The sequence below is a fragment of the Borostomias antarcticus genome (assembly GCF_949987555.1).
Source record: "Borostomias antarcticus genome assembly, chromosome: 5".
Classification (NCBI taxonomy): Eukaryota; Metazoa; Chordata; class Actinopteri; order Stomiiformes; family Stomiidae; genus Borostomias; species Borostomias antarcticus.
The window spans coordinates 14,584,406-14,608,544 of NC_140238.1; the positions used below are offsets into that span (position 1 = coordinate 14,584,406).

Here is a 24,139-nt window from a genome sequence, read left to right on the forward strand (position 1 = left end):
TCTGTCTACGATGCACGATGCACGATGCAACAAACTAAAGTTCTTCTAGAAGAGGTTTATATGTTGTTCATTTATAGCTCCTTGTTGCCTACCTGTCTGTAGAAGAAAGTCAGCAGATTAGTCCCCTGCCGTCGTGTCTGGAGGGATCTGATTAGGGAGGCTTCCTGCAGAGAGAAGCAGCACAAACGACTCTGCTTTTAGAGTGACCTTCATTTCTGAGAGATCGGGTCAAGGAGAGATTTGAGAGAGAATGTTACTGTTATCCTCCATCAGGGTGAAAATGTCTGTTTCTCTGTCTGTTTGGAGAGAGGGATGGCCAGGCCCTGTCATATCTGTCTCTGCTTCTGCTTGTCTTGGACCAAGCACACGTACAGTACAAGACTGACATGCCAGATGTTGATGTTTTTGACTCACATTGTGTTCTGGACTGATGCGAGTCATACTGTATCAGCGTGTTCTGCGGTTCCCACCTGCGTATCTGACCTGCTCCGCTTTTGTTCCCTCGCAGACGTGGACGTGGACAAGCCGGACGAGAAATCCATCATGACGTACGTCGCCCAGTTCCTCAAGCACTACCCCAACCCGCACCACTCTGAGACAGACGGCCAGCAGGATGAGGTACCCCCCCACCCCCCATTCATCTCAGCCCTGTTCTGTGTAATTAGGTTACGGCCGAGAACTAATGTCCCCTTTGTGTTTTAAGTCTTTAATGTACAGTGCTGTAATTTGTGTGTGCCATTTGATTTTTAATGTGCTTGTGCTTTTGGCTAATCAAGTCTGATAATGCGCCACCTCAGTCTTCTGTGATGAAGCTTAACCGGTTGCATGGATTTTATGAATCGTCATCTTCACCTCTACGTCCACCTTTCACCGTGCACTCACCCTGTCTCTCCACGCCATCTCCCTGTTGTGCATATTAAAGCTGCTTCTCGGCTCCATTCCGACTTTTGCGCTCTCTATCCCAGTCCTGCAGGTAAGAGTTAATTCCATCGTGCCACACCGGCGTTTGCCTGCTCCTCTCCATTCTCCTTCTCCTCCTCCTTTTTGCGCTGTTTCTCTCTTGCTCTCTCCTCTAACGCCTTTTTGCTGTGTTTGCGTCTCTCTGTGTGCCTTGCTGCTTTCCTCCTGGATAGTTTGGTCCCCAAGATATAGAGCTAATGCTGGAGGTATGTGTCACTGAATACGCAGCTTAATCAGATGTGATGACTGTGAACGCCCCTCTCCCCGTTCACCCTAGATAACAGTGTTGACTTTAGAAGCGTGTCTGTCTACTATTTTCCTCAAAAAGTAATTACTTGCTCTGGCACTGGAATGTCGCTTGGTGTGAATTTTGAGTGGATTTTCTACGGATATTGGCCGTTTCAGAGCTCTGTGGTTGATAAAGGATCTGAGTGGTCTGTTCCCTTTCTCCATGTTGATAGAGGGAAGAGAGGAAGGTGCTGAGAGAGCTCAAGGTCTTCCTGGATCAGCTGGAGAGAGATGTGCTCCGGGCCCAGGGGTCAGAGGGCAACCTGACAGACAAGTACCAGGTGCCTGCATAACCAAGAGCTTCATAACACTCTTTTTTGTTGTAGAACTCGTAATACTAATACTTAATACTAATACTAATACTTAATACTAATGTTTCTTCATTTGAATTTTCCTAGGCCTTCAAGAGCTTCCGTGTGCAGTATGAGATAAAGAAGAAACAGACCGAGCCACTGCTACAGCCTGTGCAGAGGGATGGAAAGCTGTCAGTGGACCAGGCTCTGGTCAAACAGGCCTGGGAACGTGTGTCTGTCAGGGTGAGTATGTCTGTCAGTGGACCAGGCTCTGGTTAAGGCGGGGTGGGAACGTGTGTCTGTCAGGGTGAGTATGTCTGCCCTCACTGCTGTACAACCAGACAAGATAAGCCTCTCTCTCCACCACTATGATATTTTTATAAATGTCAGTGTCAGGTGCTTAATAAATATTAATCTTTACCAGTGTTAAAAATAAAAGAGATTCGATTCTTTTCATTGATGTATTATTGGCAAGAAACCTGTAAAAGCTGGGTGTCAGAATGAGAGCAGACTTCCTGTTCTCATTAGCGGCAATAAAATGTTCAGTGGGGTGCAAGTCTTTGAATCAGTGAGTTCATTAAGAGGGAAGAGGGGAACAGAGGAGATTTTGTTCCCTGGTCAGACTCAGACTAGTCTGCAGAGGACCCGCAGCCTGTGGAGAACTGTTTTTTAAGTGGAATGCCTGAGAAGTGGATGGATCAAGGCAAGACTGTACGAGGCTGTAACGGATGACTGTTGCAGCTGCTGGACTGGCACATCCATCTGGACAAGTCCCTGCCTGGCCCCCTGGGAGTGATTGGAGCCTGGCTGCACCGGGCAGAGATCGCGCTGAGAGAGGAGATTCCCATCCAACAGGCTCATGAGGAGACAGCCAATGTTATTCACAGAAAGCTGGAGCAGCATAAGGTACAACACATTTAATCTACAGTATAAGGTTGAATAATAACCCCGAGATTGTCTGAGATAAGTCATCGGTCACTCAGTATAATGATAACCTAGCAATGGGATATTTTCTATGTCAAGCTTACAGACAAAAATGTAACACATTTACATACAATGTTTGTTCCCTACATTACCATGCATTTATGTTGCATTTTGCAGGAGGTCCTGAAGAACTTGGAGTCTCACAAGCAGACGTTCCAGCAGATCCACAAAGACAGATCTGTAAACGGGGTCCCGGTCCCGCCAGAGCAGCTTCAAGACATGGCTGAACGGTCAGTCCTGTATAAATGTGTCTATATAAAACTTTGGACAAATCAGAGCTTGTCTACGCCGGGTAAAGTCAAGTAAACAGATCAGAGGAACATAAATAGCTAATCTTATGCATTTTCAACAGGTTCAACTATGTGTCCACCTCATCTCATGCTCACCTGATCAAACTGGAATTCTGGGAGATGAAGTACCGTCTGATGGCCTTCCTCATCCTGGCTGAGTCCAAGCTCAAGTCTTGGATCATCAAATATGGACGTCGGGACTCTGTGGAACTGCTCCTGCAAAGCTACATTGTGAGTATATTGCAACTTGACATTTTGAGCAGTCATATAGTACACCTCTGTGTATGTGTATTAATTAACTGCATCAGCTTTCCATCATTTAACATAATTTCACTGCTCTCAACAGTCATTCATTGAAGGCCACAAGTTCTTTGAGCAATATGAGACAACATTCAGGACCCTCAAGCAAGCTGCAGAGGTCTATGTCAGATCTGATAATTCAGGTAGGTGTGCACTCAAATTTCATAATGTCGTGTTTTTGTCCCATAGGTGAGTGTCTTTCAGTGACTGTTGGTTTCATATTCTAGTGGCTAAGATCAATGTGGCAGGTAAGTCTAAAAGCACGCAACTACTGAAATATTAACCGACATGGATCTTAGCATTGCGATTGTGTGCACTGTACTGTAGCTTCTGATCGGCTGTGCACTAGGGGTTCACCAATACATTTGAAATTTTGCCTCACAGTGCTCGTTTCTACTAACTACTATTAATATGCCTGCCGCTTCCTACAGTATGAGCATGTCATCACAACAATATCATAGCTTCTCAATGAACACGCCTTGATGATCAAGCACATTTGAATGTATGTTCAAGAGTCGGTGCTGTCAGAACAGACCTCTCAGATATGAGACGTGTCACGGTGAAAGACCTGATATGGCTTTCAGTTGACGAAGGGGAGGGCGTGGGCAAGTTCCTGAGCGAGGCCACGGCCCAGTGGAAGAACCTGTCCGTGGAGGTGCGCAGTGTGCGCAGCATGCTGGAGGAGGTCATCTCCAACTGGGAGAAGTATAGCAGCACGGTGGCCGGTCTGCAGGCCTGGCTGGAGGACGCCGAGCAGATGCTCAACCAGTCAGAGAACGCCAAACGGGTGAGACTTGCATGGTGGGGGACAAGTAGTAGATGTGGAGGAGGTGGACATGGGCCGGATCCATCTTGTCCTCGGAGCTAAAACAAAAACTACATCAGATATTCCATTGTCCAGTGTTTTCACTGTATGTGACTTTGTTGTTTTCTGTCTCTCCAGGACTTCTTCCGGAATCTTCCGCACTGGATCCAGCAGCACATGGACATGAACGATGCTGGGAACTTCCTCATCGAAACCTGCGACGAGACAGTCTCCCGTGACCTGAAACAGCAGCTGCTCCTTCTCAACGGGAGGTGGAGAGAGCTGTTTGTCAAAGTCAAACATGTAAGTTATCTCCCTTATTTTGGGCACCCAGATGGTGAATTTGTGCAGTACAATGAATTCACCTCACACTACATTTATATTCAACCCAAGCTTTGTAACAGACTATGAAACTGTTGTACTCTCTGCCCCTGTTTCCATGGCAGTATGCAAGAGCAGATGAGGTGGATAGGCTGAGGCATGACTACCAGGAAGGACTTGCCACCTTAAAAACCTTCATGGATGCAACCAATGAGAAGATGACTGCTCCTGTCCAAGTGTCTTTCCTAAACGTCAGGACGTTTGTGCAAGATGTTGAGGTATGTGTCACATTCATTCACCCATGCCATGCACTGTGCAATAGCTTGCATGTTTGTTCTCTGTGTGAACAGAACTATCTATGAAGCTCGTTTTACTTTTTCTATGCTATCAATCACTCAGAATTACACATTTATTCAACACATTTCACATGAATCTACTCCTTTTCCAGGACATCAAGCACAAAGTGCCAGCTATGGAGGCAGCGTGCAAGACTGCCAGCCGCACCGCCCAGCTGCTGACCAAAGACACGCCCCAGGAGGAGATCTCCCAAATGCTGGATGTGATGGGTTCGATCAAGGAGCAGCTCAGCAAGGTCCTTCCCTTTCTCAGCTCGCTAGGCTTGGCTATCATTGTCATAAAGTTTACACGTCCGATGGCATTAGCATGTGACACTACAACACCTTCTGTCTCCCATCAGATAAGGGAGAGATGCCTGCCTCTGCTGCGGGAGGCCCAGTCCCTGCTGCCTCCCCTAGAGGACATGGAAAAGAACATCACAGGCTTCTATCAGGCCCTGGAGAAGGCCAGCCGCATCACCAGCGCCAGGGACTCCGAGGGCCCGGGGGACTTCAAGCAGAAGTGCCAGGTGTTTGATCGACTTCGATGTTCGGTTTGGGCACATATGGGATGAAACATTTCCTCCAAGGACTAAAGAGAGTGACGCTTCATAGAAGTTTAAATTGCTCAATAGTAACACACAGTCTCTCGTCCCATATCCCTGGCTGCAGGAGCTGGTGACCTTCACACAGAGCTGTAAGAAGTGTCTAACAGTGATTGAGAAAGACCACCAGACCATCCAGAGAACCCTAGACAGCAGTAAAACCCTGAACCACATGGACATGGCTCTGCTGCAGAAACGAGTAGCCGACCTTCAGACCTCCTCACAGGTACTCTTCCCTCCTCATTAAACTATTCTCTTGGGATAGGAGAGAGTGTCTGCATTTTGGGTTGAGTGAGATTAAGTGAGTCCTTATTTCTCTCTCAAGGCTATGATCAAGGAATCTACAGAGTGGAGAAAGCATGTGGAAGTCAACAGCAGCCTGATGAAGAGGTTCGAGGAGTCCCGCGTCGAGCTGGAGAAGGTTCTCAAGACGTCTGAGAGCTGCCTGACAGAGAGAGGAAACCCAGAGGACCTGCTCAAGAAGCACACAGTAAGAAAATACCTCACTCCTGTACTTAAATGTACCAGGAAGTGTCAATAAGGCAATGGAAAGTAGGGTGTGATGGATTGTGTGTGAGCAAGAACTAAGGTGTTGTTGGTTTTCCTCAGGAGTTCTTTGGCCAGCTGGACCAGAGGGTCCTCAATGCATTCCTCAAGGCCTGTGATGAGCTGACAGATATTCTACCAGAGCAGGAGCAGCGGAGTCTGCAGGAAACTGTTAGGAAGCTGCACAAACACTGGAAGGTCGGTCCCAGATGACGCAAGATGAATGAAGCTATCGTGATAATCCAAAGTCTATACATTTTTAAAACCCATTTTTACATTTTCCAGATGCTAGCATAACGTATGTTGTTGAGAGACTGATATATCCTGTGGAACTGCGTTGGTGTTCCACAGTGAATAACATAGAGGCTGGTGGTCTCCTCAGCCATAGACAGTAGTGTCTGTCTCTGTGCCTCCCTCCCAGGATGTCCAGACGGAGGCCCCCTTTCACCTCCTGCACCTAAAGGTGGAGGTGGAGAGGAGCAAGCTGATGGTCTCCCTGCAGGAGTGCCAGACAGAGCTGACCAGAGAACATCGCCTCATGCTTGGCGTGGGGAGCGAGAGGCTCGTCAAGGAGCACAGGGTGAGACTGTCTGGATGTCTGGATGTGATTCATTTGAGTAGATGACGTGTGATATTACAGTTACAGAGTTAAAGCAACTGTACTGTATTGTAGATTTTACTAAGAGAAATAATGCCCTTTAAATTTAATCTTTTTTCCTGTCATCTTTATCCTGATATAATAATAGCAGGGGTCTCTACTATCATCCCATTTAGACTCACTGTGTTGTGTTCTTACAGGGTGTCTTTAGGGAAAAGGGTCCACAGTCCATCTGTGAGAAGAGACTGCAGCTGATGGAGGAGCTCTGTCAGAAGCTTCCGGAAAGTGACCCAGCCCATCAGACTTTGTACGCGGCAAGGAAGGCATTCTCTGAGGTCAGAGAGGAGATAGACAGCACCCATCAGAAGCTAATGGAGAACCCAGACAAGTGGAAGGAGTTCAACTTCAGGTTAGGACTAACATTACCTACTGTAACTTGACACTGTCCCACCTCAGTAATATCCAGATCTTTTCAGGGCTTAGAATCTAAGAAAAAACAAACTGTCCATTTTATCGCAGGTTCTCTGACCTCTCTTCCTGGCTGACGTCTAAAGAGAGCCAACTCAGACTCCTGAGAAGCCAAGCCAATGACCCCAGCAAATATAGCCAGGTGAAGTCCACCATCACGGTAAGTGGCAATTCCATCCTGAGCCAGACGTAAGGGTTTCTTAGATTCAGTTGAGCCATATACCGCAATGAATATGTCACACTCCACCGGTCCGGTCCATGGGTTTTCTCCCCAGGAGCTTCGGAACGATGCGGAGCTGCAGGAAGGGAACCTTGGCTGGCTAAAGGCCCGTCTGGCGGCATTGATCGAGATCTGCACTGACTCTGACGCCCAGAGACACGGAGGGGCACTCAGCAAACTCTCCACGGACTTTAAAGGCCTCCTGGCTTCCCTCTCAGAGGTAAATAATGCCTGGAGCAGGTATTACATTAGAGTCTCTCTTCCTCTGTAGCAATGTCTTCATTCATCTATGAGGAATCTAATGAATACTGTAGAGAAACAATGCTGTAACAAGATCCTTCCATGCGTACTAGAACACACAATGAGAGGCATACAGTAGTATGAGATGAGAGGCATAGTATGAGATGAGAGGCATAGTATGAGATGACATCCTGGATCCCACACCGCAGCTGTGGTTTCATCATCCATTCTTTATGTTTCCTTGGTGTGACATTTAATCAATCAGCTCGGTCGGTAGTGAGGAATTCTTGTTTTGCCCTGTGCCGTCTGACTACCAGGCCGAGAAGGTGTTGCTGGCCGTGGGGGACTGTGTCCAGTTCAGGGAGGAGGTGCGGGTAACCTTGGAGGAGCTGGTCCAGGGGCAGCAGGAGGCCCAGTCTGAGGTCACCAGAATACTGGACTCTGAGACTGTGAGAGAAGCCCAGCAACTACTGCTCACTCACCAGGTAGAAGCACAATCTCAGACAAGTGCACAATGCATCCGACAGAACTATAGCCAATGGGGAAGATCCTCTGTCCTTTCCTCTGTGAAGACCAGACATTGTTTCATCTGCATGAGTTTGCGTTTGTATTCGTACTTTATTCTGTCTTCAGCAACTGTTGAAACGTCTGAAGATGAAGAGAAAAGATGTGCAGCAGCAGATCACCAGAGGCCAGCAGCTTCAGGCTGAGGAGGGCCTGGGTGAAACTCTACAGCAGGATCTGCAGAGTCTGGAAAGCACCCTCAGCAAGATGGAGCAGACCATGGACTCGCAAGAGCAAAGCCTAGAGGTGGGCTCCCTCGTCCTCTTTCTTTCTTTGAAAAGGTTACAGAATGATGAGTTCTTTCAGGTGCTGCTTTCTTTTAAGTTCGCTTTGGTGACTGGCTTTTCATCTCTGTATTCCTATGTGCCCCCCAGGTCACCCTGGCTGCCTGGCAGGAATTTGACAGCCATCAGGGGGCGGTGCAGGAGTTTATCGACAGGGCCCGCTCCGCCATGGAGAGAGACCTGAACTTCAGCAGCCCCGACAGCCTGGCTGCAGAGCTGGACCAGGCCAGGGTGAGTGAGATAGGTTTGGGTTAGCTAAGGATTAGCTTAGGGGAAACATGAATGGAGTTGTCGCTCCACTGTTGGCACGTTATGGCTCAGGCGTGGCAAAGAAGTCTAGAAAAAAATCACGTGTCTTTTGGGTTGTCAAAACAGGTCCTTCTGAAGCAAAGTGAAGCAGAGGCCTCCCAGGTGAACACTCTGTTGAAGAGGGTAACAGAGATCCAGCTGGGCCCCAAGAACAAGACTCTGCTCCAGGAGCAAGCCCGCTCCCTCAGTGAGAAAGTGGACAGTGTGGAGGTGGACCTCAAGAGAGAGTAAGAACTACAATAATTGTGTTTTTTTTAACATCAGATGACTTTGCTCCTTTTTTGAATTGTCCTAAATAAATCCTGCTCTTTTCTAGTGTCAAGGCTCTGGAGGGGATGAAAACTCAGTGGGACCGGTTCGGAAGTGAGTTTGAATCCTTCTCTTCTTGGATATCTGGGAAGGAGAAAGACCTGGAAGTCCTGAAGAGTTCCACTGCTCCCCTTGAGCAACAGATCAACACAGTGAAGGTACAGTCTATTGAGGATCTTCCCTTGGGTGATTTCTCTAAGGACAATCACTCAACCGCACAAGTTGATGGTATAAAACTGGCATGAACACTAAATCAATGATTCGCTGTTCCTCCAGGCTGTGGTTTCAGAGCTGGGGGAGCGGGCAGAGGTGTTGTCCAGGTTGGAGACGGACTCCCAGGCCCTGGCCCAGTTTGTGTCCTCTGGGGAGGCGGCCCGCATCAAGGCCCGTCTGACCCAGATCGGCCGGTACTGGGAGGAGCTCGGGGAGAGCGTGGACCAGCTCGATGGACATCTCCAGGAGAGCTCTTCTCATCAGCAGAGGTTTAACACCAGTCTGGAAGAGGTACTGACTGCTGCGTGTTGGGTAAAGGAATAGCTTAAGATGTTGCCTGATTTGGGACATTTTGAGAAGACGAGTAATCAAATTGTCTCGATTCCATCAAAGGCACGAACAAGTCTTGGTGATCTACGAGAGAAACTGGACCAACCAGTCACTTCCTGCACCTCCTCATCGGAGACCTACAAGACTCTTCAGAACCACATGGTATCTATCTCTCTCTCTCTCTCTCTCTCTCTCTCTCTCTCTCATTCTTTCTTTATGACTCTCTGTCTATCTCTTTTGGTTCTCTTTCTTGCTTCTGTACTATATTTCTCTCCTCCATGTCACTGTTCCCCTCCATGCTGTTTGACGTGTTGTTCTGCTTCCCCGCAGGACGTGTCTCAGTGTCTGGAGAGGCTGAAGGCGGCCTTGTTGTCCCTGTCTGCGGGGGCTCGCAGGGTCAGTGACAGGGACCAGGCTGAGAGGGCAGTGGCAGCTCTACAGACCAGCTATGACCGGAGCTTGAAGCAGGCGAAGGACAAACAGAGCACCCTGGAGAATATGCTGTCTCTCTGGCAAAAGTAGGAGACATGATATAACAAAACACAGTATACAACACAACTGTGTCTGCAACAACAATACTGCAGTAGTACTTTATTAAAGTACCTCAGTTTTTACATTGTACGCTATGTTTCAGGTACGAGAAGGACCGCTCTAGCTTTCTGTCCTGCTTGGAGAGAAGTGAGAATGCATCCAAACCAGAGACCCGATGTCTGTCTGCTGATAAAACCAAGTTGCAGAGTGAGCTACAGGACTTACGGGTAAATCAAACATGTTTCCTCACCGGTTCCTTCCTCCCCGCATAATCTCACAGCTGTATACACAATGCTGAAAATGATTGATAATGGGGATGTCGCTTACCAAGAGCTTTGTATTGTGCAGGGTGTGCAGACTGAAGTGCTGTCCCTGGAGCCCCTCCATGCTGGGCTGGTGACTCTGGGAGCGTCCCTATACCCCTCTGCTCCAGAAGACAGGGTGGAGCAGCTCAGAGACGAGCTGGAGCAGCTACAGAAAAGATGGCGCTCTCAGAAGGAAGCTGTCCCTCACAGGTCAGATATCTCCAGTTTGATTACTTCCTGCAGTTTTCACTGACTGTTGGGACTCAGCTGACATTAATATTAACCTCCAGGATAAACCAGATCCAAAGCCACCTATCTCAGGTGGAGAACTTCGACCATACCCTGCTTAAGTTCTCCCATTGGAGTGAAAGCCTCATCTCCACTCTCCACTCCACCTCCCAGATCAGCATCACTAACCTGCAGCCTGCTTTTGCTCAAGTGAAGGTACGTACATACAGTAGGAATCATGGCCAATTTATTCTTATCACTGACATTTTACTGTGAGAGAGCTACTGTAAGAGATCAAATAATACCATATGCCCTGCGTCGCCTGTGGCAGGAGACATTAGCGGCGCTGCAGAAGCAGGCCAGCATCAGAGAGAGCCTGAAGAAGCAGACGCAGGCACTGTGCGCCTCCTGCGAGCCTGGCGACGCCCAGCTCCTCCAGGGCCGGCAGGAGAGCTGCCTGCAGCCTTACCTTGAGGCCCAGCAGCTGGCTGAGCTCCGGGCGAAGTGCCTGGAGAAGCTGGAGGCCTTCCTGCAGACCTGCAGCGCCACTGCAGGCGTGCTGAGAGGCCTGAGGCAGACGGTGGAGAGCGCCGGGAGCTGGGACCGGGGCCGAGTGGAGGAGCTGCAGCAGGAGCTGGCTACCGCAGTCCCTGACATCAGCAGTCTGGAGACCCTGGCCGCCAGCCTGGACAGTGGTCTCTGCAAAGGCCACCTCCACGTGAGCGGCGAGGAGGGATCGCGGAGCTCCTGCCGCGTGCTGGCCGACTCCCTCAGCGCCGAGCTGGACGCCATGAGGAACCTCCTGGGCACCAAGCAGAGCGAGGCGGAGGCCCTGGGGGCCCTGTGGACCTCCTTCAGGCAGCGCAAAGAGCAGCTGCTCAAGACCGTGGAGGACATTGAGGAGAAGGCTGACCACCAGAGCCTCCCTGAGCCCAGCCCGCTCACCCTGCAGCAGAGGTACGCACATCGCATCGTCACAGTCTCCCGGTCGCTACGCTAACAGATAGTGATAGTTTCCCACTTTTCTGTAGTTTGGGTGCGAATGGATAGCCGTAACCCGGTCCCTCTCTCCCAGGTTGCGGTTCTTTAATCAGCTGGAGGATGAGCTCCAGTCCCACCAGCACGAGGAGCAGTGGCTCAGGGCCAAGGGCCAGCAGCTGGCCCAGAGGGACGCAGAGCTGGCTGGTGAAGTGCTCCGAGAGATCAGCCTCCTTGAGAGCACATGGGAAGACACCAAGAAACTCATCACTGACAGGTACAGTAGGTTCCCCCCGGAGGTGCCACCACCTTCTGTTTTAGAGATTGAGCTAGGAGCACTTTCATCCCTTCATATCACATCATCGGTTTTGGCAGGCAAGAACAGTGCAGTGTTTTGGTGGAGCTGATGAGAGAGTACCAAAGCCTGAAGACCTCCATAAGCAGTACTATTGAGAGCGTTGAGGCTCTGGCTGAAATCGGCTCCGCCCTGAACGACCACGAGGAAACCAAGAGATCCCTGGCCAAGGTCAGAATAAAGACAACCATCTTAGCTCTCACCATCAATGTCGGATGCTTGGCGCACTTTAACGTTTTTCTCTAGAGAAAGAAGTTGATTTTCAAAATTGTTTCTTTCCTTTCTTTCTCACTGCCTCGCCGCCCACCGTCTTGGGCAGCATGAGGCAGTGAAGGCAAAGATGACCGGCCGGCAGGGAGAGCTCGACCAGTTCTCCGGCAAAGGCAGACAGCTGCTGAGCGAGCTGAAGAAGATTCCGGACTGTGAGGCCCAGCTGATGAAGAATGACATGGAGACCTTGGTGGACCAGTGGCTAGACGTACGTGTGCAACGGCTGACGGGGAGAGGCATGACAAAACAGAAGTAGAATTAGGGAGAGGGAGAGGGAGAGGGAGAGGGAGAGAGTGAGTGGAGATGGAGAGGAGACATCACATCATTTTATATAATCTACTTTCACTTTGCAGGTGTCCGAGAGGCTTGATGACAATATCGAGTGTCTGAGCCAGAGTCTGACAGTGTGGGATGACGTGCGTCGAGTCAGCGAGGAGATCGAAGCCTGGACTAACGGCTCAGCGGTGGAGCTGAGCGAGAGCCTGAACAACTTGAATGACAGCCAGAGGATGTCAGCCAGGCTCTCAGCACTACAGGTGAGTGCATTTGAAACGAAAATATATCAATGAAGGTACAGTATGTGGTGGTCCGCTCTGGGGAAATCACACTGTCGGAACGCATAAGATAAGATAAGCTAAAGATAAAATGTATTCATGATCTAATGATTTTAGATCTTTAATGATCTAAAATAGATTATCAAAGAAAAAAATATAATAATCCCCAGGGGGGAAATTCCGGCATTACAGCAGCAAGACAGGACAGAAAAGGTACATATACATATATACATAATATTGTACATAGTGTATAACTAAATACTAAACAAAACAAACAAACAAACAAATATCTTTGTCACACAGTGAGTAATATTTGTCACACAGTGAGTACGCACACATCAGACGGTGTACAGTAGGTGGCAATGCCGAGACACGCACACACACACACAAGTGGCTGGAGTGTCCACCAATTAAATTTTTCTCCTGCTCTTAACCCATCCCGTCGTCCTTTCCCCAAGGGCAGCTGGGAGTAGACAGCATGGCAGCAGTAGGGAACATGCCCGGTAGGCAGCATGCAGGGAACATGCCCGGGGGCCAAGCCAGTGCTCCTGTCCGTCTTTGCCAGGGACGGACAGGGTTACCGATCTGTTCTATTGCATGTTTTTCATATTGGGTTCTTTATGGGGGAAACCCTTGCGAACACGGGGAGAACATGCAAACACACAGAAAGGCCCGGAGACCTTGCTGTGAGGCGACAGTACTACTGTAGGTACTGTGCCACTGTGCTGCATGTGAGCAATTTTGGGGTTCAGTGTCTTCAGCACTTCAGCACACTCCAGAAGCTGGGATCGAACCGGGGACCTCAGGAGATAGAGCCGGCCGCTTTAGCTCCTGAGCTACAGTACGCAACAGCTAATCTATTCTGTAAGCATCGCTCTGCACAGTAAAACAAAACAAAACAACATTTTAACAGTAGTAGACATTTTTGTTGGGAGTTGCGGACCACCTCATATCTTCATACGACCAGCACCCCAGCCTATCAATCAGACGAGGCTACTAGTAGCACCAGCAGTCTATCTCAAACAGAAATATATCAGTGTTGAAATTGTACAGTTGTATTCATTTGATTACCTCACAGATGGAAATGGGACAGAAGGAACAGAAGCTTGAGACCCTGCAAGGGAAAGTGTCTGAACTGAAACAGCTCAGTCGCAGTCCGGAGACCCCAGCCAAACTACAGGTACTGCTGTCCACTTTAATCCCCCGGACAGAATTAGTGATGGTTGGATGGTTCCATTTTACGGTTTTGGAATTCATTACATAAAGCACTTAAAATCCAATTGAAGGAAGCTGGCTAACCATTTCTCAAGTCAGATTTTCCGGCACATTGAGCATCTGTTTGTTTGTATCAGGTTCTGGAGGCTGACCTGAGAAAGAAGATTGACAATGTGCGAAAGCTGTGTGAGCAGGCTAGGGGCAACCTCAGGGACTTCAGCTCCCAGAGGAAGCAGCTGGAGAACTTCATTTCCCAGATGTCCGCTTGGCTAAAGAGAATGGAGGACTCCCTGGTGGCTTCACCAAGTGGATCTGACCCTGAGGACATCTGCAGAGTGAGGGTAAGGCAGACATTCACAGAGTAGATGTACTTAGAAGGGCATGGTTATACGGATATTAATTTAAATTTGTTTGCAGTGTGCCATGTTATGAACCGGATTACATTTAACCTGAAAACTGAGAAGTGCTTGTTATTGCTGTATGTGTTTATGCTCCCTTGTGTGTCTTTAATGTGGCCACGCTCCCATGCCTGACTGACTCCCATGGGCCATCTTGTCTGGCAGGACCTCCAGAAAGAGCTGCAGAATCAGCAGGGTAGCATTGATGCCACGCGGGAGAGTCTGAACACTCTCTGCAGGAAGTATCCCTCCGAAGAGCTGGCTGGACTGGGCTCTGCACTCACCGACCTCATCAAGAGCTATGAATCTGTCAACCAGCTCTCTGCCAGGACCCTGGCCTCACTGCAGCACTGCCTGCAACACCACTTCAGTGGTGAGAAGCTCTTGAGGTTTTTTTGTAAAAGCACCGGTGTAGTATTAAAGTTATTTTTCTCACTTGGCGGATGAGGATGTTGGTAATGGATGATAGTGACATTAATCTGTTTCTCTGTAGAACTGGTGAAGGAGTTCCACCGCTGGCTCTCTGAGCAGAGGGAGATAGTGAAGGAGTGCTCTGACCGATCGGGAGACATTCACACTGTGGACCGGAAACTGCAGAAGCTAAAGGTACAGCTCACCCAAAATACCCTTTGTATTCAGCCCACAGCTACAGTGCAGCCATTACTGTGTCTGAGCGCTACAGTTTGTACAACCCATCGACACTTGTTCTCCGGTCTACAAGGGGGCATTGGAGCGCGTGGAGGAGGGGGAGGTGCGCCTGACTCAGGTGTGTGAGGAAGGGGAGAAGCTCCTGCTCCACCTCCCCAAGGCCAGTGCTGGGCAGGTGCAGCTGCACCTCTCTTCCATCCAGCAGGACTGGGACAGCTTCGTGGAGCAGTGCAGACTGAACCAGCAGATCCTGGAGGAGAGTGCTGCCCAGCTAAATGGGTAGGAGGGGGACCTGTGGTCCAGGAATGGACACCAAGGATACAGTCTTGGGTCCCAGTCCCAATGAATCTTGATCTGCAGATATCTGCGTGCTCCTGCCCTCCTTCTCTTCTGGGCTAGTCACTCTGTAGTGAAGTGTCCTGGGGTTGATAACATCACTGACACCTTAACATGTTTGTCTGTCAGGTTTGAGAGCCGTCTGAAGAGGCTGAAATGGTGGCTGGAGCACACGGAGCAGAGGATGACCTCTGACCTTCCCGAGGAAAAGCAGAGCGGCCCCGAGAAGGCTGTGCTGGAGCGGGTGGAGGAATACCATCAGGAGGTCCTCCGAGAGAGGTGATGTCTCTCTATAGATACTATACCGTACAGTATCACATCATAAAACCTTCCTTCATACAGAACGTCTTCCGTCAAGTGCAGATCATATTTCACTTCACCTCAGTCTAACATTGGCGTACACATCTATTTCCCCTGCAGGGACTGCTTCGAGCGTCTGTGCCAGGAGGCCCAGCTCCTGAACGAGGGGGGGCGGGGTGACGGCAGCGAGACGCGGGTGTCCGCCCAGCTGCAGTCGCAGCACCAGGCCCTGCTGAGGCGCGTGAGGGAGAAGCAGCGCGGCTGCCAGCTCACCCTGCAGGAGCAGCAGGCCTTTGAGGAGACTCTGACAGCCACCTGGGCCTGGTTGAATGCAGCGCAGGAGAGACTGGGCTCCCTCAACAGCACAGTGGGCAACAAAGAGACACTGGAGAAGAGACTGGACCTCATACAGGTCAGTTATTATTTAAGCTTGTCGTGCCTGTCACATACAGACGGTGTTTAAAAACACTTTTTGACCACCACTGCCTCGAAGATCATGATATGTTGGCATTGAGCAGTCGGTCCTCTTAACGCCGTCCTCTGTGTCCAGGACATCCTGTTGATGAAGGGAGAGGGTGAGGTGAAGCTGAACATGGCGGTGGGGAAGGGCGAGCAGGTCCTAAAACACAAGAGTGCGGAGGGACAGGAGGCTCTCCGCTCCCAGCTCCAGAGTCTGAAGGATGCCTGGGCCAACATGCTCATGACCTCCATGAGCTGTCACAGGTGCGCTTCAGCAACCCCCGACCTGGAACCATAGGCGATTTTACCCTCTGGGAGTAGGGGGGGGCAACATTTTGACGTGAGAAAAAAAAAACAGTTCTGCCGTCCCGTCCCGTCTATTTACAAAGAATGCCAGTTGTGAACAGTATGCTAATAAGAAATCCGTATGACAATTCAATATACACAACGCATCAAACTTCATCTAGACACCACAATCATGTCAATATGACTTTATGACCGAGCACTAGGCCATACCCAACATCACAACATCAAACTGCAACTGCCTGCTGGTGCTAGCTTCCTCACCGATGGTGATGTTGCTAGTGCTAGTGCTAGCTTCGATAGCCTCTGGAGCACTTCTGCATGCGATTGCACCTGCTGCGGTGTCATTTCGAGTGGTAAGCTAGCTTCTTCATTAGCATTACCAGTTTTATTTTTTTTTATGAAGAAGTGGTCAATTGGTTTTATAGCTCTTTTCGCCATTGTGAGCAGGTTGTCTAGTTGTAGCTTGTTGAGCACTGAGCAGTACAGTCAGATCTCATTTTTTTGCGGTAACAGATCAAACCGGAAATAGTTGAGGTCGACGGACGAGTTGTGCCATTGGTGGATTATGAATATATATATTTTTAAAGGTAGCCTAGTTTAAGTAATGAATAAACTTTTAAAATGAATGATGACCTAACACAAATTGGTACAAACCACAATTATGTATTTAATAATTGTGTTAATTAGTAAAAAAATATTTTTTTATTTTTTTAGCAGAGTTGGGCTAGCCAATCAGGGGGAGCACTGGCCCCCCCTGCCCCCCCTATAAAATCGCCCATGCCTGGAACCAATGTAGCATTTACTTTTGCAACACCGAGTTGTGTAATAAATACTTCACATCGGTAGTTCACGTACCTTGCGTGCCCTTTGCATACAGTACAGAATCCGTGGCCTCAACTGGTATCAGTCTGTTTTTGTTTGCGTTGTCCCCCTCAGCCGCCTGGAGTGGACAGTGGCGCAGTGGAGCTGCTTCCAGGAGAGCAAGAGCCAGCTGCAGCAGTGGATGGAGTCGGTGGAGCAGGAGGCGGGTATGGCCCTGACCCAGCAGCCAGGCTTGAAGGAGAAGGCCTCCCTGCTGGAGCGCCTCCGTGCCATCCTGGTGGACGTGGAGGGCCACGCCACAGCTCTGTCCAGGCTCACAGACAAGGCTGCAGAGCTGCACGAGAAGACAGGCGACCAGGCCTTCGGACCCGAGCCGAGGGCAGAACTCAACGCTCACTTTGCTGACATCACGGCTGTGGTCAAGGTAATAGACTCAATGGAGATGGTTACTTGGCTACTATACTCCTTGTCCATTTCAATATTTAATTACTTTGGTTTAAGTCTGTCAAAGCACACAAAATGCTCACTTATGCCCCCAAGGGTAAGGTTCAATCCATGGAGGACATTGTGTCAGAGCACGAGCAATACCAGGAAGCTGTGCGGGACTTCAATGATTGGCTGACCTCTGCCAAGGAGGAGCTCCAGCGCTGGTCCGACCTATCGGGAGACTCGGCCTCCGTACAGAGGAAACTCTCCAAAGTCCGGGTGAGGATATTCAAAGCCCGTTTGATCCATCATCACTCCCACTGTGGGACACAGTGGGAAATTGATTACACATACTGTCGGTCCAATTCCACACACAGTATGCCCCATTGGTACACAACTTTTAATCACAGTTGGTGGAAGCAGCAACAGTTTTCTGTTCAACTTGTCCCTCCCCAGGAGCTGATCGACTCCAGGCAGCAGGGCAGAGAGAGACTCACCCGGGTCCAGCGGTGCAGTGCCACGGCCAGAGACCACACTGGCTCGGGGGGCTTCGAGGCCATGGAGAGGGAGGAGTCGGCCCTGCTGTCCGCCTGGGAGCAGTGGGAGCACGGGGCGCTGCAGACACAGGCCGGTCTGGAGACAGCGCTCTCTCAGATAGCCACCTCTGAGCAGGAGTTCGGCAGCCTGGCAGCCCGGCTGCAGCAGGACCTGCGGGAGTTCGGCAGTCAGCTGCAGCGCTGGCGTCACAGGCTCTCCCAGGCGGAGGGCAAGAACAGCACTGAGGAGGCTTTGCAGGGCTGGCAGATAGCAAAGGTAGGCCAATTCCCAAACTGCGGAGACAGAAACTGGTCTACTGCTGTCTTGCATCGCTCTCGTACTAGAACCACATTCATCTGGAGTAGCTAATGATGGTTGGTATGGGATAACTAGATAATTGATATATCGGCCAGCACATTTCAGGTCTGTAATCCCAAGGTAAACCATGTTCCACCGCCTCCATCTTCTATCTCTGTGTTTGTCCACACAGGACACTCTGGAGGGACTTCTCAAAGTGGAGCCAATGTCAGACAGTCTAAAGACCCAGCTGAATGACCTGTGCCGTTTCTCCAGGGACCTGGGCACGCAGTCAGACAGGGTGTCTTCACTCATCAAGGAGTACAACAGGTGAGTGGGCAGTAGAATGGATGCCAGCAGGCATGGACACCACCAGACATCCAAACTCATTGTAGTCTGCCGAACTACAGGACTGACTGTTGAATGTGGTTCTGCAGAAATGCTCTGTGTATGCATGTAGTTCTAGTGTTAAATCCTCATGGTCTGGTGTTTTGGTCATTTCCCTAGCCTGAGCCTCCAAGCCTCTAGGGAGTGCCAGAGCAAAGAGAAGCTGCTGGAGCAGAGGTTCCGTGCCGCCTACCGGGAGTTCCAGCAGTGGCTGGTCAATGCCAAGATCAACACGGCCAAGTGCTTTGACGTGCCACAGAACCTTAGTGAAGCCTCCTCTAGTCTTCAGAAGATCCAGGTATAACTATGACCTATAAATCTATCTGACTTGTCGTCAAGCACATATGGATTTAGAAAAGAAAATGTCTTTATTTCATCTCTTGGTCGGTTCCCCCCTCTAGGAGTTCCTGAGTGACAGGGAGCAGGGTCAGTCTAAACTGAACGCAGTCGTGATCAGTGGTGAGCTGGTCAACAGTGTTGCAGCTAAAGACAGAGTGGACGCCGTTCGGTGCAAAATGGGCGGTGCCAGAGGGGACTGGAAAACGCTCATGTCTAATTTGCACCTAAGGGAGACGGCTTTACAGGTACTGTAAGCTGTCTGAACCTGCTACAGGTTGTCAGTATGTGAATCCTAGGTAGATCTAAAAGTATGTTCTGTTTACCACATACCTGTACCACGATCAGTACATCGTATAATGACATTGTTCTTTATTTGCCTGTTCTAGAACCTTCAGTCTCAGATGAAGGACTTTGAGGCGAGCGCCGAGCCTCTCCAGGAGTGGCTAAACAACACCGAGGCCGCCGTGCAGGAGAGCAGCACACGTCTGCATGACCTCACGGCCAAGAGGCAGGAGCTGCACAAGCTGCAGGTATAGGTTGCTATCGGACCATCATGCTGCTCCACGGACAGCATGATAACAGTCACACAGTCATCCACGACCATCCTACAGTGCCAGCCCTACCATGTAGAGAAGCTGACCATCCCAGGCTTGTCATAGGGGATCTAAGCACTGAACTAGCCTAACCCGCTGTGTAAAGAGCTTGTCATAACTGCTAATAACTACTAATGTGTAAGCTGCCATCTTATCCTGCTTCTGTGTACTGCTACTATTACTCTGCTAAGTTCATGTTTCATAACGATTAAGAGTTGTGAGTCCTGTTAGGAACTTTTAAATGCTTGCATCAAACATTGCCTGCAATCTCTAATTAATCTATTCATTACGTGCAATGACCATGAAGGCCATTTCATGACCATAACATTGACTGGGTCTTCCGTCAACTCTTTCTTCTCCTTCTTCTTCTTGCTCTCCTTCTTCATCTTGCTTTTCTTCTTCTTGCTCTTCTTCTTTTAGCGCTGCTTCTAGCTCTTCTTATTGCTCTTCTTCTTACTCTTCTACTTGCACCTCTTCTTCTTCTTGCTATACTTCTTCTTGCTATTCTTCTTCGTCTTGCACTCTGCTTCTTGCTCTTCTCTTCCTCTTCTTCTTGCTCCCCTCCTTCTTGCTCTTCTTCTCTTCCTCTTCTTCTTGCTATTCTTCTGGTTCGTATATACAATGGTTCAGATCTAAACGTTGACAAAACTAACACTTTTGAGAAAGTCTGATAATTGCTCTACCACCGTTTTGGTCATACAATGGATGTGGATGGGCATCTTGAAAAATCATTGAAAAACATGTTAAACTCTCGATTTCAAAGGCAAGAAACTCACCTAGGTGTTAATTGGCGTTCTGATATATAATTTGCCATAAAGTAAGATTCTACTTCATCTGGAAAGGCTTTTTAAAAAATATTTAGCATAGAACTATTTAGTCGCAGCACATACATGTGTAAACTTCCGCAAACTAGGTAGCCTAGCAACATAAACAATAACAATAGCTACCGTAAGTAGTTCCGCTTCCTGAATCCCCTCTGCGGATTGATCTACACATCTACAACGGTCGCTTCAATACAAGTCAATGGATTTCATGAAATGAAAAATAAAACCCTACAGGATTCATACTTTGCGGCGAATTTGATGTCAGAACACCAATGGACACCAATTACACCCTCGGTGAGCTTCTTGTCTTTGAAATCGAGAGTTTAACATGTTTTTGAATGATTTTTCAAGATGCCCATCCACATCCATTGTATGACCAAAACGGTGGTAGAGCAATTATCAGACTTTCTCAAAAGTGCTAGTTTTGTCAACGTTTTGATCTGAACCATTGTATATGATCATAAGTAACCTTAAAACAGGGCTAAACATGCATTTTCCCTTTACTACTCCTTTAACTTCCTCTTCTTCTTGCACTTCTTCTTGCTCTCCTTCTTGCTCTTCTCTTCCTCTTCTTCTTGCTCTGCTTCTGGTTCATCTTCTTCTTCTTGCTCTTCAACTTCCTCTTGCACTTCTCCTTTTTCTTGCTCTCCTTCTTCGTGCTCTTCTTTTTGCTCTTCTTCCACTTCTGCTTCTTCTTGCTCTTCTTGTTCTTCCTCTTCTTGCTCTTCTTCTTCTTCTTGCCCTGCTTACTCTTCTTCTTCTTGCTCTTCTTGCTATTCTTCTTCTTGCTCTTCTTGCTCTTCTTCCTCTTGCTCTTCATCATGCTTTTCTCCTTCTTGCTCTTCTTCATCTTGCTCTTCTTCTTACTCTTCTTCTTCTTGCTCTTCTTCTTGCTCTTCCTCTTCTTGCTCTTCTACTTCTCCTTGCTCTTCTCCTTCTTGCCCTACTTCTTCTTCTTGCTCTTCTTCTTTTTGCCCTTCTTCTTGCTCTTATCCTTCTCCTTGGTCTTCTGCTTGCTCTTGTTCCTACTCTTCTTCTTGCTCTTCTACTTCACCTTGCAATTCATCATGCTCTTCTTCTTCTTCTTTTGCTCTTCTTCTTGCTCTTCATCTTGCTCTTCTTATTCTTGCTCCTCCGCTTCTTGCTCCTCTTCTTGCTTTTCTTCTTGCTCTTCTACTTCTTGCTGTTCTTCTTGCCATTCTTCTACTTCTCCTTGCTGTTCTTCTTCTTTCTCTCTTCTTCTTGCTCTCCTTCTTTTTGCTCTTCTACTTTTTTGCTCTTTTTCTTGCTCTCCTTTCTTGCTCTTCTTCTTGCTCTTCTACTTCTTCTTCTTCCTTCTTCTTCTTCTGTTGTCATCTTAACCTCCTGGGGATATTCCAGAAAGCATACTCAATAAACTCTGAGTCTAACCCTGAAGGCTGAATTGATGTACGCTGAGATCAGAAACTGAGTTTTCACTAAACCCACTTTCTGGAATACCCCCCTGGTCTAACTGTCTGATGTCAACGGGCTCGTCTGTGTTGGCTTGCATGCCTCTGTGATAACCTGCTTGTGCTCTTCCAGTCTGTGCTAGAGGAGTTAGCCTCTCAGGAGGTTCAGCTGAGCAGGCTGAAAGAGAAGGCCCAGCTGCTGTGGGACGAACACGCGGCCGGCAAGGGCTTTGTGCACCGTGTATCGCAGCTCTCCGCTCAGTACCTAGCTTTAACCAACCTGACCAAGGTAACGTCTGCTTGGCCTGCCTGCCTCTCTGTCTACCCACAGGGGCTGTGAGACAAGGGTGCAGGCACTTGACTTGGTCTGTTTGGAGATTAACTCCATTTAACTTTGTATACTGATGATAGTCAATCATGATGACAATCCAGTCATGTTGATATTATCGTTTTTGAAGGAAATGACTGCCTTAAAATATTAACTTGAATATTTTTAGGTCACTCAAATGATTGTAGTGCAGGCTTTTCTTTTGCTTCAGATTACTACTATTATAACTGGTCTTACTTATTCCCATACTGTACTTTCCTCTTCTAATGTTGCCCTGGGGCATAATTCCTGGTTGACATGTTGAGGAATATTGATGAGTGAATATTGATTAGGGGAGAACTTGTGCTGACTGCAGCAGGATCTGTCGTTCTTCAGGAGAAAGCCTCGCGGATCGACCGTATCGTCACCGAGCACCAGCTCTTCTCCCAGGGCCTGAAGGAGCTGCAGAACTGGGTGGCCGACACCAGCCACATGCTGCAGACTTACTGCACCCCTACTGCGGACAAGAATGTCCTGGACAGCAGGATGATCAAGCTGGAGGTACAGGAGAGGCCAGATTTGGTCATTAACGACCTCTCTCTAAAGATGAAATGACAGTGCTCAGATTGACCGCTCTGTCATGTGTCTCTAGGCATTGCTGACGGCTCGCCAGGAGAAGGAGATCCAGCTGAAGATGTTGGTCACCAGAGGGGAGTCAGTTCAGAGGAACACTTCGGCAGAAGGAGTTCCTGTGGTTCGCAAACACATCCAGGACCTAAAGGACTCTTGGGATGGCCTGCTCTCTGCTTCCATACAGTGCAAAAGGTCTGTAAAGGTTCGGTCCTCTTTTGAATGGAACAGAAAGGTTTTGTCCTCTTTTGAAAGATGGACACGTATTTTCCCCTCAGGGATCAATAAAGTACTACCTACCTACCTACCTACCTACCTACCTACCTACCTACCTACCTACCTACCTACCTACCTACCTACCTACCTGCCTACCTGCCTACCTGCCTGCCTGCCTGCCTGCCTGCCTGCCTGCCTGCCTGCCTGCCTGCCTGCCTGCCTGCCTGCCTGCCTGCCTGCCTGCCTGCCTTCCATTCCAGTAAACCTAAGTAGATCTTTGTCTTTGTGGTCTGACTGTTTGCTGTACTGCATATCCTTACAGCCAGCTGGAAGGTGCCCTCTCTCAGTGGACCAGTTACCAGGAGGACGTGCACCTGTTTGTGGCCTGGGTGGAGCGAGTGGAGGAGAGTCTGGACCCTACTGACAAACCGTGCTCTGAGATGAGAGACAAAACTGCCTACCTGGGCAAAGCCAAGGTGCCAGCTGTCATTTCCTCATGGGCGACTTGGTGATGTTGGTTATATACACTAAAAGAAACATACGTTTTCTGGAGAGGTAACCTTGTCTTATACTGTGGTCATTTCAGCTTCTACACGAGGAGGTGCTTAGCCACAGCGGCCTGCTAGACACCATCACCACAAAGAGTGCCAACATGGCTGAACACTATGTTGCCCAGCTAGAGCTCCAGGACCTACAGGAGCGCTACAACGCTGTCAAAGACAAAGCCAAGGTATAGTCCCCAGCGAAGGCACATCATCAAAGCCAAACAGAAATAGTTCTTCAAAGACAATTAGCTCCAAGACAATAATCATATCAACTGTTTGCGTTTGTCTGTTGTGTGCTAATGGGGCTTCGTTTTTTGTCTCAGAGGGCAGTAGGCAGGGCGGAGGAGCTGGTGCAGGCCCACCAGGAGTACCAGAGAGGCCTGAACATGTTAGAAGATTGGCTGGAGAAGGAGCAGGAGAAACTGGGCTATTACACCCAACTGGAAGGAGACGTGGAAACCCTGGAAGAGACGCTTCAAAAGCTGCAGGTCTGAACATACATCATAGATAGATAGATAGATAGATAGATAGATAGATAGATAGATAGATAGATAGATAGATAGATAGATAGGCAGGCACAACATGAACAACATAACACACACAACGCACAATAAAAACAGTAAAAAGATATCACACAAGGA

General features: G+C 48.8%; 1 protein-coding gene across 2 annotated transcripts in view; it reads left to right on the forward strand.

Annotated features, from left to right (window-relative positions):
- syne1b (spectrin repeat containing, nuclear envelope 1b) overlaps positions 1-24,139 on the forward strand; it is a gene marked incomplete at its 5' end in the record, with an annotated part of 78,660 nt that overhangs the window by 13,479 nt on the left and 41,042 nt on the right. Inside the window, 57 exons of one of the 2 annotated variants that reach the window (XM_084438204.1) lie at positions 509-618; positions 1,134-1,166; positions 1,422-1,529; positions 1,647-1,784; positions 2,283-2,447; positions 2,643-2,755; positions 2,878-3,046; positions 3,162-3,262; positions 3,665-3,902; positions 4,059-4,223; positions 4,367-4,519; positions 4,690-4,833; positions 4,939-5,106; positions 5,249-5,407; positions 5,507-5,671; positions 5,791-5,925; positions 6,149-6,307; positions 6,526-6,734; positions 6,845-6,953; positions 7,069-7,233; positions 7,571-7,738; positions 7,887-8,063; positions 8,192-8,332; positions 8,477-8,637; positions 8,727-8,877; positions 8,996-9,223; positions 9,326-9,424; positions 9,593-9,780; positions 9,897-10,020; positions 10,142-10,308; positions 10,389-10,542; positions 10,658-11,283; positions 11,402-11,581; positions 11,680-11,830; positions 11,979-12,137; positions 12,283-12,465; positions 13,562-13,663; positions 13,836-14,039; positions 14,262-14,469; positions 14,590-14,702; positions 14,818-15,023; positions 15,210-15,359; positions 15,501-15,792; positions 15,931-16,103; positions 17,082-17,391; positions 17,508-17,672; positions 17,850-18,206; positions 18,421-18,557; positions 18,735-18,912; positions 19,016-19,198; positions 19,340-19,483; positions 21,934-22,089; positions 22,504-22,668; positions 22,760-22,936; positions 23,280-23,429; positions 23,540-23,683; positions 23,822-23,986. In XM_084438204.1, the coding sequence (XP_084294330.1) occupies positions 509-618; positions 1,134-1,166; positions 1,422-1,529; positions 1,647-1,784; positions 2,283-2,447; positions 2,643-2,755; positions 2,878-3,046; positions 3,162-3,262; positions 3,665-3,902; positions 4,059-4,223; positions 4,367-4,519; positions 4,690-4,833; positions 4,939-5,106; positions 5,249-5,407; positions 5,507-5,671; positions 5,791-5,925; positions 6,149-6,307; positions 6,526-6,734; positions 6,845-6,953; positions 7,069-7,233; positions 7,571-7,738; positions 7,887-8,063; positions 8,192-8,332; positions 8,477-8,637; positions 8,727-8,877; positions 8,996-9,223; positions 9,326-9,424; positions 9,593-9,780; positions 9,897-10,020; positions 10,142-10,308; positions 10,389-10,542; positions 10,658-11,283; positions 11,402-11,581; positions 11,680-11,830; positions 11,979-12,137; positions 12,283-12,465; positions 13,562-13,663; positions 13,836-14,039; positions 14,262-14,469; positions 14,590-14,702; positions 14,818-15,023; positions 15,210-15,359; positions 15,501-15,792; positions 15,931-16,103; positions 17,082-17,391; positions 17,508-17,672; positions 17,850-18,206; positions 18,421-18,557; positions 18,735-18,912; positions 19,016-19,198; positions 19,340-19,483; positions 21,934-22,089; positions 22,504-22,668; positions 22,760-22,936; positions 23,280-23,429; positions 23,540-23,683; positions 23,822-23,986 (9,842 nt within the window). The remainder of the gene's footprint in view (positions 1-508; positions 619-1,133; positions 1,167-1,421; positions 1,530-1,646; positions 1,785-2,282; positions 2,448-2,642; positions 2,756-2,877; positions 3,047-3,161; positions 3,263-3,664; positions 3,903-4,058; positions 4,224-4,366; positions 4,520-4,689; positions 4,834-4,938; positions 5,107-5,248; positions 5,408-5,506; positions 5,672-5,790; positions 5,926-6,148; positions 6,308-6,525; positions 6,735-6,844; positions 6,954-7,068; positions 7,234-7,570; positions 7,739-7,886; positions 8,064-8,191; positions 8,333-8,476; positions 8,638-8,726; positions 8,878-8,995; positions 9,224-9,325; positions 9,425-9,592; positions 9,781-9,896; positions 10,021-10,141; positions 10,309-10,388; positions 10,543-10,657; positions 11,284-11,401; positions 11,582-11,679; positions 11,831-11,978; positions 12,138-12,282; positions 12,466-13,561; positions 13,664-13,835; positions 14,040-14,261; positions 14,470-14,589; positions 14,703-14,817; positions 15,024-15,209; positions 15,360-15,500; positions 15,793-15,930; positions 16,104-17,081; positions 17,392-17,507; positions 17,673-17,849; positions 18,207-18,420; positions 18,558-18,734; positions 18,913-19,015; positions 19,199-19,339; positions 19,484-21,933; positions 22,090-22,503; positions 22,669-22,759; positions 22,937-23,279; positions 23,430-23,539; positions 23,684-23,821; positions 23,987-24,139) is intronic. The other variant, XM_084438205.1, reaches the window with a different exon arrangement.